Raw genomic sequence first — 20,990 nt, 5'->3', positions numbered from 1 at the left:
TGCATCTGTAAATAGGCAATATTACTGAATAACAACACTCTTGATTGGCTTCTAACCGACTTGAAAATATTAGTTAAAAATCCTTTGAGAAGCCCCCTGTAGAACTAGTCGAAAAAAGAATGCCCACACGTCAAACTCCGTCAAGCATTTAAACAGCGGAGGAACAAAAGAGGCGACAAATTATCTGGGCCTCACCTGTTTCCATGCTCATTATGCCTTACCGTGACTATTGACAATTCGCCTCTTCGGTCACTCTGTAACTCTTCACTCCTATGGTAAAATCTCATAAGCAAACATCAGTGTAGGCGTGGAACTTGGTGAACATTTCCTAGCCCTTTCACTCCTATGAAAATTCCATATGATTCTGTCAATCTTTGCGTGAAGAAACGGCGGCTTGCTGGAGGAATGAAGAGATAAGACAAAGTCCGCTAGATTTCATGCATAGATTGTCAGATGTTTATGGGATTTTACAAGGAGTAAAGAGTTGCAGAGTCGCCGTCAACGTCAATGCTTACTTTCATAAGGGCCAATGCTGCAAACGTAAACGACTGAGCACTGCGGACTCACTCAATCTGATTGTCACTTGGGAGCCAGTGTGAACTGTCAAACGGGAGCCAAACATTCAGAAGCAACAAATGCAGTTACTGTTCTTATCCATTCTCAAGCATTGTAATCTCATAAAAATGATCCATACTTTTTCATAACGCATTCTTAATTTTAAGTGCATAGACAAAAACCAGCAGACTCAGTGATGAAAGTATAAAATCCAGCACAATTTTTATGACTCAGCTGATTTTTCAATAGCAGTAAAACATAATTAGGCGAAACATGTATGCAAACAAACTTTGATAGAGTCATGGAGGCTCGAGCCCTCCTGGCTCAGAGTTTTGGGCGGGAATCAACTGAGAACGAGCAAAACAGTTTTAAACTTGGGAAAATTTTCAAGCAGGTTTCCATTGGCTTGCAAAATAAAATCAAACGACTCCGCAGCACCCAGGTAAACAGGTCTCCATCTCTCTAACTACGAATTCGAATTTATTTCAGTTTGGAATCTGACTTTCATTGGTACACCAGCAGTGTTGACAGGTGATTTTTGGCATTTAATTCGAAACTATAACTTGTTTTTAGAGACATTCTAGTTGTTTGGTAATTCCTGGACTTAACTTTTATATGATTCAAGCCAAATTGTGGTCCCTAGGAATGGAAATGCAAAAAAGTAGGTTTCTTCATAGTAATTTCCATACAAATTTCAAACGAAATACGGAAAGTCGGATTACAACTAATCGTCCCCAAATTTTGCACGATTGTTGGGGTCCCCAAATGGAACTTAAAAACATTGTTCTGATAAAATGATCATGATGACCCATCCTACTGAATATGCTTCTCGGAACTCTTTTCAGAATTCACTCCTCAAACATTCTTTGGAATTGGCTTTAGAGTTACATAGGTGTTGGCACTGCTACAATCCATCTGCAGTCCCCTTGAACTCGTAACGGACGGACGAGCAAAGATGCTGGTAGCCCTACCACCGCTTGTCATCGCTGCAGCCGTCAACGTAACTGTCAATCGTTGAAGATTTAATGAATAGAAAAAAGATGAACAGTAATTTGCAACCTATAAAGTGATTGAATTGTATTCTTTAAAATTATTGTATTTCTTGCTTAAAACTAGTGAAATTCTACTTAAACACTAAATGTAATTATGAGACCTATTATTTACCTGCGAAACGTAAGCTAACAATAAATATTTACAGCTTAAAGCAAACTACGCTAAAAAGAGGTGCCTTGATTCCTAACCCTAGTTGTCCCGGCTACAATAGGAATAATCGTTAGAATTCAGTAGCTTTTATGAATTTCTTTTGCACCCTCATCAGAACTGTCTTGAATTTATTTGGAATATTCATTAGAATTGGACAATCTTCCTCACAATCGGCATGGGATTCTACTCAGAACTTTCCTTAAATTTCACCTGCAGTTCAAGTCAAAACTTCCTTGCCGCTAATCCGGAAATATCTTGAGCTTGCTGTTATCCCATGAATTCATTTGAAATGCTTTCAATAGGCTGTTTCTATGCACCACCAACGCAATGACGTTTATATAAGGTCTGGGCCAAAGGGCTTATTGGTGTTAGTTAAATGTGCAAATGTTTAGTGGTGTTCGTATTTAATTGCAATGTTAATCTTTTTACACGAAACAGCTGTTGGCAGTGACGTATTTCTATCTGTTCTCAGTATGTTGGCAGTGACGTATTTCTATCTGTTCGCAGATGTTCAGCAATGTTTACAACATTTTTGCTTCTAACACCAGCAAGCTGCCTGTTGGCCCAGACCTTATATAAATGTCATTGCCACCAACGTAGAGCGCGCTAGGCGATTATGAGAGGAAACGTCAACCAAACCGTTTGTTTACATCAAAATTACAATTTTTACATCACAAAAAAAAAATGTGAAATCACCAGCCGGAATAACTATAAAATCGATACCGAAAACAACATATTCCGTGTAGATGATGATTACAAGCACATGCGATGGATAAATTAATCAGAAAAGGTAAACAATTTCAGCCCTCATCACTCGTTTGATGGTTCCCTTATTCACCACCAGAGGCTGAAACGATCGCTTAGTTTCTATTGGCAAATCAAAGCAAAGCCAAAACTGATCATGCGACACCTAGTTTTAAGATCTGCAATAAAAAAATGATGATGTACTAAAAGAAATGTCAAGCAATTTGACAGATATCAAAGCGTCATTATCATTTTCACCCGTTCGCCATCTGTGAGTCAATCGTCTGATCTGATGATCTCTGAACGTCTGAACTGATCTGTATTTAGAAAATTTCATATGATACGTGACGTTAGTCACTTTGATTCTTCATTTGGATTCGCCTATTCTACAAAGTGACAATTCTGAAAATCTAGTCCAGTCCAATGGCCTTGAAAACATTCCAAGGACTAAAATCTTATTTTTTTCCGTAGAGAGGGCGAAGTTTATTTGTCACCCTGTAAAACGTTTCTACACTCTAAAAAATCCTCACGTCCGATTTATGTGAAATATCACGTAACTGAACTGTATTTAGAAAATTTCATATGATACGTGACGTTAGTAACTTTGACATGCATTACACGGCATGTCCACTAAAAATGTTGGTGAAATCGACCGTATATTCACTTAAATAGATTTAGTGTATTTGTGTTTGTGTGTTTGGGACTTCGATATTTCCGCGAAACGTGATTTACGTGGTTTTCAGGTACGCAAAAAAGTCACCAAGCGTGGTGGAAGAACACCTCAAAAATTCAAAATTTCCCAGCAGCTTGCTACAACTATTGAACGGTAATTTGATTCATTTACATTATTTACGATTATATGTAGCCTTTTTCAAGTTTTATAATTTCAGACAGTGGCATCAGCATTTCAATTTTATGTATCAATTTAAACACGTAGAATTTATATCTGCCTGATGAAATTGCATAATATTAATTGCTTCTACATATAAGTTCCATTATTCTCATTCAAAATTCACGTTCAAATTACTTGAAGCAGCATTTTAAACAAAACGGAATATCACGTAAAAGTTACCAGTTTTCCAGTATTTTTTACCCCAATTTCACGAAAGCAGTACGTGGAAATCAGGTCTTATTTACCTGAATAATTACGAAGATAATCGAAGTTGAATTTTGATCGGCTAAGTGCAATTCCGGTAAAAGTTACGTGAAAAATAGGGTGGACGAAAACCACCTATGTTTTCACGTAAATCGGACGTGACCGTTTTTAAGAGTGTAGGTTCGTCGGAGTCGGAAGCATAAGGTTCTTCGCAATAATGGCAACGGTATAAAAGAGGTCTTAAAACATCCGAGTTGGTTGAAATGCTATCTAACATGAAGCTTTAGTGTGATAATTTATTAGATAGAGAAAGATCTCAAGAGGGTAGGTGGATAGTTCCGCTAGAGTACGGCAGTATGAACATTGAAGAGAAGCTGAAAATGAGCGAAGGGCTACTGTGTAGAAACTTTGATACTGTAACCGATAAACTCGCACCAACTTTCAACCGATGCATCCACAGTGTGTTCGGACTTCTCCCTTGCAGTCCTGCAGCAGCCACGTGTGTCGAGGCTGGAATCCTCTCCTTCCGATACATATTCGCAAAAGCCGTATGTTCTAAAGCCACCAGATTCCTGGAGAAGACGACCGGTGACGACGAGGGAGTGTCCCTCCTCAAAGAGACAAACAAGCTCCTCCAAGATTTCATCCATCAGAACCTCCCCCAGTGTCCAGGGTTCACCGGGTCGGAGACGAAGCTTGGGGGGACCATTGTCCACTCAAGATCATATGGGCATTAAATAAACCAACCAAAGAAAATCTGAACCCCCACACTGTGGCCCTGTGCTTCAATGAGCTCATTAGAACAACGTTGAATTGCTACGAGCTCATCTATACGGATGGTTCGAAAACAGCGAGCAAAGTCGGCTATGGCGTATTCGGCCCCAAACTAGATACCATCAGAGGTCTTCCTAAACCTACGTCGATCTTCTCGGCTGAGGCAGCTGCCGGCCGGTAAGGAATCCAGCTTTACCAGGAAGGTCATCATTACCGATTCGACCAGTGTGCTGAAGGCCCTTGAGAGTTCGAAGAACCGACACCCGTTGGTGCAAGCAATAAGAATGGCTTCGTAACACCGTATATGTCTGGGTTCCCAGCCACTGCGGTATCAGTGAAAACGAGGCTGCGGCCAAGCTTTTCAGCGAACGGCAGATCGAAAACCCCAGCAGAACCGGAAGTACTCTGGATCAAAACGATCATCGGCTTCGGCATGGGACACTGCTAATAGCCGAGACCCTTTCTTACGGAAACTAAAAGGAGAGACAAAATGCTGGTCCGTCACTATAAACTGGAAGCACCACACGATCTCGGATCCCGTGATGGGTTCCACAAACAATGTGTGGGGTGCTTAACCAAAATGTCAGTTGAGCATCTCATAATAAATTGTCCTGCAAATCAAAACCTCCAATAGCAATACGGTATCGGTCCCAGCATCAGAGACGCATTATCCAATGACCCAGACAGGGAAAGATTACTTCTCGACTTCCTTAAAGACACCGGCTATTGCCAATCTCGCAACGAAAAATGACACGACAATGGACGAACGACGGCACTTGGTCAACACCAGCTCTCTAAATGACATGGTAAACGGAAGAACGACGACGACAACCCCGCAGGCTACGGGCATTGACCCTCTCTCGGAAAATAATCACAACTTCGTTCACTTCCCTTACTCTTACAACAGTCGACACAGAACTGTGAGATCCTTAAACTTTGTAATAAACACTATGTAATTTTTTTTCGGGGACCCCTCAGGAGTCCCTTTCCAGGGTGTCAACTCAATGAATAAAACCAAATTCCCTGATATTCCCTGATGTTCCAGTAATTTTCAAAAAAATTCAGATGCAGTGTCTACATGGTTTTGTCAACACGACCTCATCAGCTATTACTTTCCTCAGATATGTGCCACCAAACAAACAATTTTAGCTGCAGACCAGCCTTTACAAATTAGCTGCATAAGGCAATTTTTTGCTGTATAAGCTAGTCTGCAGTCGAAATTGTTAGTTGGCTAGTGCTTTCTGGACTTTTTCCATGAAATACCACGTGGACCTCTTCTCTAACCCATGAAGAGTGGTCCAGTACAATCTCAAATGGAATAAAGCGTTCGATGCATTTTATTGAATGTAGAAAAGACAGAAATCACGTGTTGCCAAAAACGGAAAGGCACCGCAGAAGCAGCAAACAAGGCTTACTTAATCGCTTAAAATTTTCAGCAAGTTTGCTCGAATTATTCCATGATATGAGAATAGGTCCTTGGCATGGATATTTTCTCGCCCTTATACCTCGTTCACATTACAGCCTATCACGTAATATAGGCTGTCTTGCAATGAGCACTCATACATAGGATTTCCAGTGAAAACTAGATGTATAAGTGCTCATTGCAAGACAGCGTATATCACGTGATATACGCTGTAAAGTGAACGGGGCAGAGTTGAAAAAATCATGAAAAAATCACCAGCATTCACTATGAAATGAATTTTTCATCCATAGTGAACTTTGATGAATTTTAGTGACTTTTTCAGCCCTGGAACGGGGTATTAGAAGCAGTGTTGAAAATATTCACCATAACTCACTATAACTCGCAAACTTTTCTCTTGTCGAACTTCGTGAAATATCGTGAACTTTTTCGACCCTGGTTTGAAGTTATTTTCTTACTGTTTCCGAACTAAACGTTAGGGACAGAAATTCACCCAGTTCCCCTACATCTTACATATGAAACACTTGTCTTTAATCCCTTCATATTTTTATTCCCTTGAGCACAATTTGAGGCCCAGGTCCACAAGAAAATTATCCTGGATAATACACTTGACCAAACACTAATTCGCGGCCAGATTCCTATATTGGGAAATCGTAAGAACAGTGCCTTCACCACCAAAATTCTGTAAATAAATTTCATCGCAATTGCAATGCTGAAGCTTCACTGAGAAGATCATTTTCCGAACTAACCAGATTTACAGTGAAGACCTACACACTTAGAAATACCTAATTTTACACGTGACGGAATCCATCTTTGACATAAAGGATGAGACGTAAACAAACATGTCATGTAAAATTAAGTGCTCCGAGACTGAAAAGTTCGTTACTCGACGAAAAGTACGTTTGATTGAGCTGAGTTTTGCGTCTATTACGACTCAATTTTATGTCAAAAATGACGCTCGTATATGTCAGTCTCAGAGCACCTAAATTTACATGAATTTTTTTAAGTGTGTAGAATACTAAATAAAGCCACTCTATGCTGTCGAGGCAATCCTTGTCTACGTTTCTATGAATCATTATTTAATCATAAAAGTGCTACTCCAAGCAATCAAAGCAAAAATCCACCAAAGCAAGACCATTATCCTAAATTTTTATTTAGTTGATTCTCTGAGCAAATCAGGCTATAAATAACACAAGAAGGAACAAGAACTACAAGTGTTGAATTTACGCAAAAGCTCTCCAATGCGCCCAAAGGATCTTCGTCAGACGCAATTAAGTGTAACATCTACGAAGTGACGCACATTCCCATTTGGAGGCTTAATTTTGCAACAAATAACAACGTATAGTGTCTACGGAAAGATTTTCATCAACCCTCCGTATCTCAGTTCAACTCAGGAATGTGTCCCAGTGGGAGCTGAAATTATATTGGGCGCAAAATCATCAAACTATCTTTTCATTTGAGCAATTCTTGCTCAACTTGCAAAAATGCAACATCAAGCTCTATTTAAAATATAAAATGAAAAACCTTCCTCAAACTACACCGAGTAATTCAGTTGCAGGGCTGTTACAAGATTTTCTAAAATCGATCCGCGAAATCCGCGATTCCTCAAAATAAATCCGCGACTTCAAATACTAATCCGCGACAAAAAAAAACTGTTTTCATTGCCTAAAAATACCATTTGTATAATACTAAAGGGTGTCCACGATGACATTGCCACACTCAAAATTGATTCGCAAAATTCGAGTTTTCATCCGATTGCCATCAAATTTTCAGGGATTGAGAAATAACTATTAAACTTCATTTTACCATTTTACTCGTATTTTATTTACAGTCCATACGCAAATGCCCGCACCTTGGCCTTAACCCCGGCCATAAGATTCTGCACAACCTGTGAATCAACCGTTTTTTGCATATAAACCCATACTTTCTTCAGTTCCTCGACTGTCTTCACTACCTTAGGTCGTTTAAGAAGGTGCTGCTTCATAATCGCCCAGTACTTCTCGATGGGGCGGAGCTCCGGAGTGTTGGGAGGGTTCTTCTGAGTGCGGACATGCTCCGGAACGCTGAACTTATCCTTGGCCGTGAAAAACAGGTTGCCGGGGATCTGTTTGAAGTCGGCCTTCACATATGTTTCGTCGTCCATGATGCAGCATTCAACTTTCGTCAGCATGTTGAGGTACAACTTCCTGGCACGGGTTTTGGCGGACTTGTTCTGCTTCTCGTCGCGATTAGGGGCCTTTTGTACCTTGAACGTTCGAAGTCCAGCCTTAGTTTTGGCCTTCTGGACAAAACTTCGGCTTAGGTGCAGCTTCTTAGCCACATCCCTAACGGAGGCGTTCGGATTTCGGTTGAAGGCCCCAACTACGCGGTTGTGATTTTTGGTGTTGTACGGAATACTTTTTCCTTCACTTCTGGGCTTCCGATCGGTGGCCAACCGTTCCTCGAACCGCTTAATCACTCGCGACACCGTGGAATTCGCGATTCCCAACGTTTTAGCGATGGAACGATGCGAGAGATCCTTGTTCTCGTGATGAATGCGCAAGATTTTATCACGCACGAGCTGTTCTTTCGACTCCATTTCCGCGAGTTTTGATCACAGGACTTTAAAAATTGCAGGATGTAAATAATGCACTATGAACTAAATCCACCCAAATTTTCATTAAATTCTACCCAACGGTTAAAAAGTTAGAGCAATTTCATAGTGTGGCAATTTCATCGTGGACACCCTTTACATGGTATTTCAAGCTTATTGCTTATAGCATATTAGATTTTTGCCTTCTCTCAACTTAGTACTTCAACTTTAACATTTTAATTGAGAGCTAAAGACCTATACCTGTACCATCCTATCCTAAATTTTCCAACCCCAAAAATTTATAGACCGGACGGGAATCGAACTCAGTCGCCTCCAGCATGGACCTGCTTTGTAGCTGCGTCTTTACCAACTGAGCTGAAGGAGTATCGTTTGTAAACTTAAAAAAAAATATTCATGCATAGTATAAATTCTGAGTAATTATGTAATACCCTTACATTATGAGATTCTATTGAATAATACCGGCCTAGATTTGATGAAACATTATTTAAAAAATTTATGTATTTTCATTTGAAATGCAAATTTTCTTGAAAGTTAACCTTTGCGTCTCTGACGTATTTTGGTGTCCTAAATGTTGTAGTTAATTTGGCTCTAGTTTTCTCAATTTTTGACCGATTCAAACCAAACACCCTGCACATAATCGAGAAATTGCCAGAGTTTCATAAGTCACACTTATTGGTTACGTCGCGGTTCTGTATCTACACGGATATTCCTTGGGGTCTGCCGAATCATATTCATGTGACTGTGTGGATCATGAACGACTTATTACTATGTATACCGGAAATTATAGGTTTTCCAAATCGTCCAGGACATCAGTTGATTTGTTCTACTAAATCAACCAAGACTACAATAATGTCTGTAGTATCAAAAAATGTCCAATCAGATTCAAAGTGTCTATGTGGATCATGCATGATCTATTTCCGAGTAATCCAGATGTTGTAGGTTCTTCAAATCGTCCTGGAGTTCAGATAATTTGATCTACTAGATCAACTGAGATTGGGACAATGTCTTTAGTATCGAAATATTTTCAGACAAATGCATAGTGTCTATGTGGATCATGCATGAACTATTGCCATGTATACCAGATGTTTTAAGTTCTCCAAATTGTTCTGGAGTTCAGATGATTTATTCTACTAGATCAACCATGACTGGGATAAAGTCTGTAGTATCGAAATATTGTTTGGATTCATAGTCTCTATATGGATAATGTTTAATTATTTTCACGTATACCAGATGACTAGGTTCTCCAAATCGTCCTGCACTTCAGATGATTTGTTTTACTAGATCAACAAAAACTAGGATAATATCTGTAGTATTGAAATATCGATTTGGAAATCCTAGAACATTTGGCATACACGGAAATAGGTTGGCATGATCCACATAGACACTGCAAATTTGTTTGGGCATATTTCGATACTACAGCTGTTGAATTAGTCTTGGGTGATCAAGTAGAAAAATAATCTGATCTCCAGAATGATTTCAGAACCTATAACATCTTGTATACGTAGCAATAGGTCGGGTACAATCCACATAGACACTTTGAATCTGTTTGGACATATTTCGATACTACAGACATTATTGCAGTCTTGGTTGATATAGTAGAACAACTCAACTGAACTCCAGGACGGTTTGGAGAACCTAGAATATCCAGTATACATGGCAATTACTCGCATATATACGATTCGTTTATGATTTGACAACGAAAAATGCTATTTTCATATTGGAAATAAAAAAAAAACATGATAATGTCTCACATTGGACAGACCTCAGGGAATTTCCGTGTAAATCCGGTGTGACTTATGGAATTAAGATCATTTCTAGATTATTTGCAGGGTGTTTAGTTTGAACCGGTAAAAAATTGAAAGCCAAATGAACAACAAAATTGATGACAGCTAAATAATACGGGACGGAAAAGTTACAATGAATTCCACAATTTGTGTGACAGTACATCATTCAATTCGCTATTTTCGCGACATCATTTAATGTTTCCGCGATTTTCGCGACTGAAAATTCAAATCCGCGACAAATCCGCGAAAATCGCGAAATCCGCGCCTGTTGTAACAGCCCTGCAGTTGTTTGAAACTAGCAAAGTTAGTCATACTCATTAATAAATTTCTGTGTCTAAGAAATGTTTCTCTGAATTTGAATGAAATTCCCTGATTTCCAGGTTCAAAAATGAATTTCCTGGTTTTCCAGGTTTTTTTCAGGTATTCTACACCCTGCTTCCCTTAAAGAGACGAAGCAGCTAATCTGGATGGAACTTTAAAAAAATCTGTATAATTTAAGCTTGTTAGCAGCATATTGACATTAGGGGTTGTTTAAAAATTTGATTTATTAATGGAATGACAAACAACCATGTCACATCACTTTCAGCGACAATTTCCTTAATACCTCAATGCAGTTACATTGGTTACATCTATCTGAAATACAACCTTTAGTTCATAGATCCAAACCGCTATTTATTTTCTTAAACACTCAATCATCCATTGTTATGTGATTGATGTTATTGCTAAATGGTTCACGGGATTGAAGAAGAAAAAAAGTCCAGCCTTATCCGAACACGCGATTTACAACGTGGCAAAGCCCTATCAAATATTTAAACCCCCTTTAGATCTGAACCCGTGGTTCCTCCACTTAGCGCGCACTTTTATATTGATGGAAAAAAGCATCATACATACATATGCTTGGTGCCTATAAATTGTTGCTTTTGCTACACGGTGTTGTGCAATATGGTGGTGGAGGCAATTGAAAATGAGGATCAGAAAATGATGTGTTGCCACATTTCCACGGAAAGCGAAAGGGAACTTCAACAGGTGCTTTTAATTGGGGCGAATCGATCCTTACCGGGTCATAAATACACAATTACGCTATACAAATACATTTAGGCATAAGCTTTGCTGTGAAGAGACTAGGGTGCTGTACATCTTCAAATTCCTTCAGCGCTCGATTTTGGCTAATCGATGCTCTGACATATGATGATGCATCCTCTGACAAAAAATGAGCGCTGAAGGACTCCATCTGCCATCTCTTTTGGAAACTACGAGAATAGCTAAAAGTTCAAACGAACGAACGAGAATTCCAATCCATTCCACTTCTCGTTTAATCGCTTCGTAACATGTTGATTTAATTTGCAATCGTCTCAATTTACGAGCAGATAAGAAATTGCACAAGAGCTGTTAGGGTTATCAGCTTATCGATTTGAAATTGGAACAGGACGCCACGTCCGGGTTGAATGGCTCTATGTCTTCGCAGGGGATGCGTATTCGTGTTACTGATGTTATCTGTCTAGTAGTGTCCATAATCGCGTTATTGTCCCATATGTGTAAGAAAACAATTTTCATTTCGTTTACTTCAATAACTTAACGCTTTATCAGTTTAAAAAAATCAACAGCAAATAAAGTACCACAGCTGGTGGAGTAATTCCTGTAGAATTGCATGGGCTATACGAAAGCACTGTGATCACTATAATCAAAGTTCCAAACAGAAACAAAAATACCAGAATTATTAATGCTACCACAATCACTTTAGTCATAATTCATGGTACCGGTCAAACGAGCTAATAAAAGTTGTATTAAGTCCACTGACCCAGGCTTTATATACCAACAGTTTCACGTGAAATAATGTCCTTTACTTGTTTAGTTCGCTGCGAAACATACAATCGCATTGTCTGTCGTCAAAGCGCGATAACGACCTTTTAAGCGTAGTATGCTCTCGCAAGTACCAGGCAGTGACGACAATCTCGTTGACAAGTGGTAATTTAGGAGAACCATACCACGTCTTCCAGGCGGCAAAAAGAAGGCCGTTATCCTGCAATTAACTCATATTTCGGTTCAAATGCTCTCGCAGTCGGTCGGTAGCCATGAGGCATGTTAATCATCCCCCCCCCCACTACTGCGTATCGATATACGTCGCACATAAATATGTACATGCACAACTTGAAGAAGGTTACGTAAGATCGAAAATTGTTTTTCGATGCTTAGCGGGGCTTCCCTGGTAACTCAATAGCTCTTCTAACATGTAAATAAATATGCATGGCACTGTACGTATGAACTTATACCCGGGAATGACTTTCAAATATACTGGCTTCATGTGTTTTTTATCGTACACACAGTTTATAATAATTGCTGATGGCGTAATTGAGAACTTTTTTTTTTGACGTCGTTTAAATGAAACTTGCTGGCAGGGAAGCCCTTGTTCAAGCTCTTGGCAAAAAGCTGTGTAATGATTGAAAATTAAGCATGCGAGATTACTCGATGGCGCTGAGAGTACTGTGGTAAGGATGTAGCATTGGTTGTAGAAGTGTTTTGTTTTGCCGTTGGTGAACTTTACCATTGATTATTTACCAATCTTGTGTGGCTCTTGAAACCGATTTTTTTTCTGGATGCACAACTTCTTCTTTCTTTATTATACAGGGCTTCTTCGGTTTCATATACAGGGCTGTTACAAGATTTTCAAAACTTGATCCACGAAATCCGCAATTTCTCAAAAGAAAATGCTTTCATTGCTTAAGAATACCACTTGTATTACTATTACTAAATGGCATTTCAAGCTTATTGCTTATAGCATATTAGTGTTTTTCCTCCTATCAATTTAGTGTTCATTGAAGTACTTCCACTTGTTAATGTACCATCCTATGCCCAAGAAAGTCAAGACATTTTCCAACCCGAAAAATTAATAGATCAGACGGGTGTCGAATCTTACCCTGGGCTACAAAATGGTGAGTTGACAAACTGGAAGGAGCGGAATACCTAGCTCTGGTCCTCACAAGTTCCAACCTCACGCCCCTCTAGTCATATGATAACGATAACAGCCTGAGCAATGTTGCCAGTCCGCCAATAGCAAAGTGAAGAGGTGCCACGCGAACACTGGCGCGGTATCCATAGTACGGTGATAGAGAAAATGCTTCTCCAAACCCGAGCGTCTGTTCACCATGGAGGTGCGGCTCAAAACGGCGTCAGTTCTCCATGTTACGAGCGGCTGATCACCGTCCTAGAGGCAGCGTGGGACTCTAAACAGAGCTTTGCACGATGGTCCCCCGGCGAGACAAGCCGCCCTGAAAAAAACATAAAGTTGCAAATACTGAACAAAGAAATACGGCTCGGAAAAATAGGCTGGCCCAAATTTATATGGGAGATTTTTTATCATTTTTTCTACGGGCCAACCAATAAATTTGTGCCATTAGGTGAGAAAACCACTCTCTGAAAATTTCAGCTCATTCGGATGTAACACGAGCTGGCGCTTTTGATTTAAAATTTATATGGGGACTAGCTGAGTGTGCCCGGTCTTGCTCGGGATTTAATATTAGCTTGAGTTTATGCACCGAAATAAAAAAAAGCATGCTATTATATACGTAGCCCCCCCCCTATTATCTAAGGGGCTACCCCCTATAATTATCTCCTTATACTCCCACACTCGCCCCCACATGCCTAATTTGGTTCAATTTGCTTGATTAGTTCTCGAGTTATGCAGAAATTTCTGTTTCATTTGTATGGGAGCCCCCCCTTACAGAAGGGGGAGGGGTCTCGAACCATCATAAGAACCTTCCACGGCCCCAAAAACCCCTGTATACCAATTTTCACGCCAATCGACAGACAGACAGACAGACAGACAGACAGACAGACAGACAGACAGACAGACAGACAGACAGACAGACAGACAGACAGACAGACAGACAGACAGACAGACAGACAGACAGACAGACAGACAGACAGACAGACAGACAGACAGACAGACAGACAGACAGACAGACAGACAGACAGACAGACAGACAGACAGACAGACAGACAGACAGACAGACAGACAGACAGACAGACAGACAGACAGACAGACAGACAGACAGACAGACAGACAGACAGACAGACAGACAGACAGACAGACAGACAGACAGACAGACAGACAGACAGACAGACAGACAGACAGACAGACAGACAGACAGACAGACAGACAGACAGACAGACAGACAGACAGACAGACAGACAGACAGACAGACAGACAGACAGACAGACAGACAGACAGACAGACAGACAGACAGACAGACAGACAGACAGACAGACAGACAGACAGACAGACAGACAGACAGACAGACAGACAGACAGACAGACAGACAGACAGACAGACAGACAGACAGACAGACAGACAGACAGACAGACAGACAGACAGACAGACAGACAGACAGACAGACAGACAGACAGACAGACAGACAGACAGACAGACAGACAGACAGACAGACAGACAGACAGACAGACAGACAGACAGACAGACAGACAGACAGACAGACAGACAGACAGACAGACAGACAGACAGAAATTCATATATATATATAGAAGATAGATCGATAGATATTGGTTAAAATGCATGGAGAAAGAACCTCCCTTTACTCTTTTGTGCATAAAACTGGTTCAGCAAACACGTTTAAGCTCAGAATTTCAGCACATGTAGCTTAATATATAAGAAACAACTTTTATGAAGACAGCATCATGGCAGGTTCATCATTTGTTCATCGATTTGAAATCCACGTACGACATAATCGATCGATCGAGATATGGCAGATTATGCCTGAGTACGGATTTCTGGATCAACTGACGCGATTGGTACACTCTCGAGTCCCTTTGAATCTCGAAGGGGGTTAGGGAAACGTGACTTTCGTGTCAGCTATTTAACATCGCGTGATCAGAAGAGCTGGGATCAAGAAATCAAAAATATCTCCAAATGACAAGCGATCAACGAACCAAATGATAACGCTATGTCAGAAGTGGAAAGCAATAATGATATAATCTTCTTCCTTTTTGTTCATGACAAGCAGTCCGTGCGACACAGCTCAGTCGGGGCAAGAAAACGAGCAAATTGTTGGTAAGCTGCTTCACGAAGTAAAGCCGATGATGATACACGTATGTTAGGCTGTGAACCATTTGCCGAGTTAAATTTAATTCGTGGTTAAAAAAGTGACATTTCGAAAGTTATTCTGTATGTTCGAAAATCCTTGTGCTGTCGATCGACCGGTTTTCGAGAAGAACTCAGCCACGGTTGTCAAAATTTAACTTCTTGTCTGTCAAAAATAACCACGCTCGAATAGCAGGGTTAATCGATAACTTTCCATCTGTCAAATTTTAACCAAAAGTTAAAAAAATCCACCATATGGTTCAGAGCCCTTATGGGCATTTTTTTGTTATGTCTTTTCTTGATTCAGATCATGCTGAGAACATAGGACATAGGACCGTGTATATTGCAACAAAGCAGGTAAGCAATAGGGTTAAATACCCCATTTCCGGCCTATTAAGCACAACCCGCATTTAATCTTTCTTAATCTAGCGCAGTTTAGCACCAAACGGAATGTTATTATTACTTATGACTTCCAAATTTATTTACCTTTATGTACCGTAAGATTTGATAAAGAGAAACCAATCGTTGAGATATTGTCAAAAGTCTAACACTGCTTCTTGAAGCCAAACTCGGCCTACGGATTCTAAACTCGGCCTAACGCATTGAAACGCCATTGAAACGCCAATGAAATCACTTCGGCCCATCGGATGAAGATAAAAATTGATTCGGTCGGAGCGCTTCTTTTGTTTTTGGGAATTGTGGGTGCAAACCTTCATATCACGCGTTCTAATTGACTTTGTTCGGTAGCTTATTAACTAAAGTATCGTATCAAACGCATAATAGATTTGTTAACTCTGAAATCATGGATTTATTTGAAGTTTTCTGCTCGATAGGGCCAAACTGGGCGATTAGCCCGAAGTAGTCCTCTACCCTATATCATAATCTTTTCACCACTCCGATTGAGCTATGTTACAGAGCGAGTTTGTCATGGTAGTCGTAGCAACTCAACATGGTTTAATCAAAATCAAATCTGAACAGGTTTAGTACCAGCGCTAATCATTGTTATTAAATGACCAAATAATATTTTTAATGCAATTCATCCCGTTTTAAAAGTAACTGGAAGTCTCTCACAATGTAGTATTTTTTAAATAAACTGTAGGATTGCATGATTTAAGGAGGATACTACTTTAGCTCATTGATAAAGGTAAATCTAATCTTCTGATGGGAGAAGACGATTTGAATATCTAAGGACCGTTTGCTTCAACATAGTGGCGTATGTTCAACACTAATTTGTTCACATAATTTCTACTAGCATTCTACGTCGATCTTAAAATATTACTAAAATTGACTGTAAACCCTTTTTAAACGCGGTTAAATTTTTATTCCTGTTGGGAAGTTAAATTTTTTTGTAGGTATGATTTTTTTCTGATATTTCGACACCAGTTGCATCAAGCTTGGTTTCATATGAATATCGGAAAATAAGGAAATTAAGACCGTATAAAAAAGGGGCTGGGCGTATAACTAAAACTAAAAAATACTGTACTATGTGCAACTAAATACTTAACGTTCCGGTAAAATGTTAATACGGTTTGTTTTGAAAGTGTATTATCGAATGTTGGATTTTTGGCATGGCATTTAATTTTGTATGCAGAAACCCAGCTGTTGAGCAAGTAGTAGACGAAATACGCGTATCTGTCAAAAGATAAGCAATTATAACGGAAATAAATCAATTCACTCAAGAAGCTCATAGAAGGATTCCGTTAAGAGGTTCGACAATTTTCGAAAAAAAAAAATTGGTTCAAGTGTTACCTAGCACCGATTATTTACCGAACAGGACTTCCGAAAATTATTTTCTAAAAATTACCAAAATCTCCGTTACATTTTTTTTGAATAACTTTTTGAAGGTGACGCCATACTTACCTTAATGCATTTTCCAATATTATTCAATAAACTGAATATTGTAAAACTGCGCATTGATAGGTATCATCGCCGAAAATAGTAACAACAGACGCAGATGAAAACACTCTGCAGGCTCAGACTATGTTACGAATGAAGAGAAGATGCCCAGTACCTAGATAGATAAATGTTGTTTATATGTACCGAAGGAGGGAAAATGCGGTGGCATATGGGTGGAAGCGCAGGGCGTGCAAAACTGCAACCACCATTCGCTTGGTATGGCGCAAAAGCTTCGTCGCGTGTAACCATTTAGTAGAGTGATTGACTCTGCACTCTTTCGCTGTTTCGAGGTTGATGTTGTGGCCGCAGCAATAGCTGCAGTTAGTGGTTTGTATATGTATGTAGTAGGTCTCTCTCTTTTGATTGGGTTGTTTGTTGATCTAAGGAGACAGACTCCGGCGGGCTGGTGGATTTAGGGGAAAATGATGTGCGTGGGTAGTAATGTTATGTGAGCAAATTACAGCCTTTTACGCTGAAAAGCGACATATCTCGCCAAGTGGCTATCTATATCATAAGTATTAATTTGCTCTGCAAGCTAATCATTTTTGCTATTTGCGTATGCATTTTTCTTGTACAATGTTGTAAGTCAGCGGACCATGGTAGTAGACTGTTGCAGCAGTTCTTTCGACAGATTTTCTTTGAAACAGAGTGCAAAAACCTTCGCGTGTTTAAGTGGTGGTTGGTGACACACTCTCTTTGTCGCTAACGATGTCGAAATACATTTATTCTCGAGGGGCAAAAAAACGGGGTCGATTAAATGGGACTAGCTTTTACCGAAAATGTCACTTACCGCCATAACCAGCTCAAAAGGATATTTATATATCCTCACGGAGGACTCGTACTTTTGCACCATTTTCCACTGCTGTAATCCGTTTCGATTTCTTCGCAAACAAGAGCTGCTGCCTGGGGGTGGCGGAATTCCACTTGAAAATTTTCACTTTTCTGGTTTTTGCTTCTTTCGTGCTTACACCAAAATAAGTGCGAATCCGTTCGTAATTTTTCGGTGCTGTTGTTATGCTGTAAAATTTAAGCTTCTTGTGCTATATTAATCTTCCAACACATCCGCCATTCCATACGAAAACACTAAAACATTTCCCCAACAGCAGTCGCCACCATCACACGGTAAACAAATGAACGGTGGGGAGGCGTAAAACACACAGGAAAATTGCAAACTTTTCCACCCAGCAGCCTCTTCGGTAGTCGATGTAAAAAAAAATTCAGCCCCGTGATGTCATTCCGCAGGACATTGTTACACAAACATTCGATTTTCACTTTGCGGTACACGTTACGGTAATAATATGATAGGTAGCAGTAGTTACAGAAATTGTTACCAACACGCACAGGACGAAGGAAGGTTGAACGAACGCGGAACGCGATCCGACCGAAAGGAAAACCAAACTCGCTCTGAGCCGAAGATGGATGTTTGAGTGATGTTTTATGAATGGAAACGAATGCGCTTTGATTGCACACATTGGCCCAGGTGGCGAATACGGGGGGACGAACGAACTGTCAAAAACATTTCGAATGGGAGACAACTTTACGCTAGTGCAATAAACTTAGTGAAGACACTTTGAGCTTCGTACACGGTTGATGAGATCAGCTCGAAATTGAGTGGGACTCGACTTAATTTGGTCGAAAATTGGATTCACTCACAAAGCATACGGCTATCACAGAGAACAGACGTCCAACTTCCACCATAAACTTGTCTAAAGATAAGTGGGAACGTCGCCTTTACGGAGCGCTAGCATCTCCTGAATTCCTCTATAAATTTTCCACTTTCGACCAAATTGGGACTAGTGTCGATAAATTTTCGATTGAAAATTACTACTCGGCACTACCGGCACTTAGTGTCTAGTGTAAGTTGTGCAACCCCAGCGCCATCATGTTGTCGAAGAGGGTTTTTAAGTGGGGAAGTCGGCGTTGGTAGCGCTTAAGTTGAAAAAGAATTTTTACATAAATTTAGTTCGAGCCTCAACGTCTGTTCTCTGTGCAGCTATTCAATTAATTATATGATTTGAGTAGTAGCTATACTGAAGATCCGAGAGATGTCACCCCTACAGTGGTAGGAAAATCATTTTTACAGTATGGAGAATATCCGAAAATCCACGATTTGTGACTAAACATGCTTTTACAGAAGAAAACAAATAAACGAGCGTTTACCTTATCACCATAGTAATGTACTCGTGCAATTTTTGTGCATCTTAAACTGCCTATAAAGACGATAATGAATAAAAACTGAAAATTTTCAAGCATTTCCAAATGGTTTCCTACCATTCCCATACATTCGAAAGTGAATGGCCCTCTGGATGTGGATGATGTCAAAAACAACAAAACATGATTAATTGGGTTCTGCCAGCCCAGTGACAGGCGCGTAGGCAGACTACACTGAAACAATTCGACATGTACCGTTGATTGGATCCATCTTATTACATAGCAATGTCAGCAGATTTACGAGGTAAGAAATTTTATTTGCTTTTGCTATGGTCATTCATGTCGGTTTGTCGGTGGTTGGACGTCTGTTCTCTGTGCTTATAACGAATATACGTTGTAAACGAGTACACCGAATACAACGTATGACTCGTCTTATTTTGCATAGCATTTGCAATGTAAGATTAGACGATCTTCAGGGTTCTCGTATACAACGTTTATTCGTTATAAGTCAGGTAACACAGTAGACTGAGTAAAGATTTCGTCAATTTTTCTCATTCCGGCTAATTTTTTAGATTTTCCACAGGAAAACATGAGCGACATTTACTCATCGCTGATTTCCTGACTTTTTGCGATTTATGAGTAAAATAAACACAAATTTGAGTCGTTAACATTTGCCGTGCATTTCTCAGAAGCGCACGCTAAATTAATCTACCTCATATTTGAGTACCGTTCATCACAGAGAATAAACGTTGAGGCTCAAACCACAGAGAACAGACATTGAGGATCGAACAAAATTTCTCTAAAAACTTGTGTAAAGATTCCTATTCGACTTAAGCGCCACTAACGGCGACTTCCTCACTTAAAAACCCTCTTTGACAACATGATAGCGCTGGCGTTGCAAAACTTACACTAGACACTAAGTGCTGGTAGCGCCAAGTGGCAATTTTCAACAGATAATTTATCGGTACTAGCGCCAAATTGGTCGAAAGTGATGAATTTTTAGAGAAAATCAGGAGATGCTCGCGCTACGTAACGGCGACTTTTCCGCTTAACTTTACACAAGTTTCTGATCGAGCTTGGACGTCTGTTCTCTGTGCTCAAACTAAATTTCTGTAAAAGCCACCAACGCCGACTTCTCCACTTAAAAACCCTCTTTAACAACATGATGGGGCTGGCGTTGCACCTTACACTAAACACACAGAGAACAGACGTTGAGGCTCGAACCAAAGAGAACAGACATGGAGGCTCGAACAAAATTTCTCTAAAAACTTGTGTAAAGATTCCTATTCGACTTACACTGATAGGCAAAATAAAGTGCCCACCCCATCATTTTTGAAATTTCTCTCATTTATTTGGTTCAAATTCAAATAAACACACCGTAGTCTGTTTCGATGTCTTACCTTTATTATTCTTTTAAAGTTACACCTATGGAATACTGAAAATATAAAGTTTTACTTGAAGTAAAAGAAAATCAATTTGGATTGAAAAAGAAAACAGTGACAAAAAAAAGTGCCCACTTCAAAAATCGGTATGTTTTCGATAAGTTTCCATCGGAAAACCCCTCGATTGTTTTTGTTTTGAAAGTTTGACATGTATTGAAGCAAACGGGTGGAACTGGTGCATTTGTACACGTGATCGCATTTGAATCAGTTGAAAAAAATGGAGGACGTAGTGATTTCGAA

The 20,990-nt window shown here is 39.8% G+C and overlaps 1 protein-coding gene across 2 annotated transcripts in view; it reads right to left on the bottom strand.

The window, feature by feature from the left end:
• Positions 1 to 18,563, bottom strand: part of retm (real-time) — a 54,809-nt gene extending 36,246 nt beyond the window's left edge. For both annotated transcript variants that reach the window (XM_065221260.1, XM_065221261.1), the window contains exon 1: positions 17,948 to 18,563. In XM_065221260.1, coding sequence (XP_065077332.1) covers positions 17,948 to 18,010 — 63 coding nt within the window. In that variant the 5' untranslated portion in view covers positions 18,011 to 18,563. The remainder of the gene's footprint in view (positions 1 to 17,947) is intronic.
• Between the last annotated feature and the right edge of the window lie 2,427 nt (positions 18,564 to 20,990).

The sequence above is a fragment of the Ochlerotatus camptorhynchus genome, unplaced genomic scaffold, assembly GCF_037179485.1.
Source record: "Ochlerotatus camptorhynchus isolate MF236.1 unplaced genomic scaffold, CSIRO-AGI_Acam_v1.1 ptg000012l, whole genome shotgun sequence".
Classification (NCBI taxonomy): domain Eukaryota; kingdom Metazoa; phylum Arthropoda; class Insecta; order Diptera; family Culicidae; genus Ochlerotatus; species Ochlerotatus camptorhynchus.
Note: the sequence above shows the minus strand (reverse complement) of the source record. Positions and strands in the feature narration are given on the sequence as shown.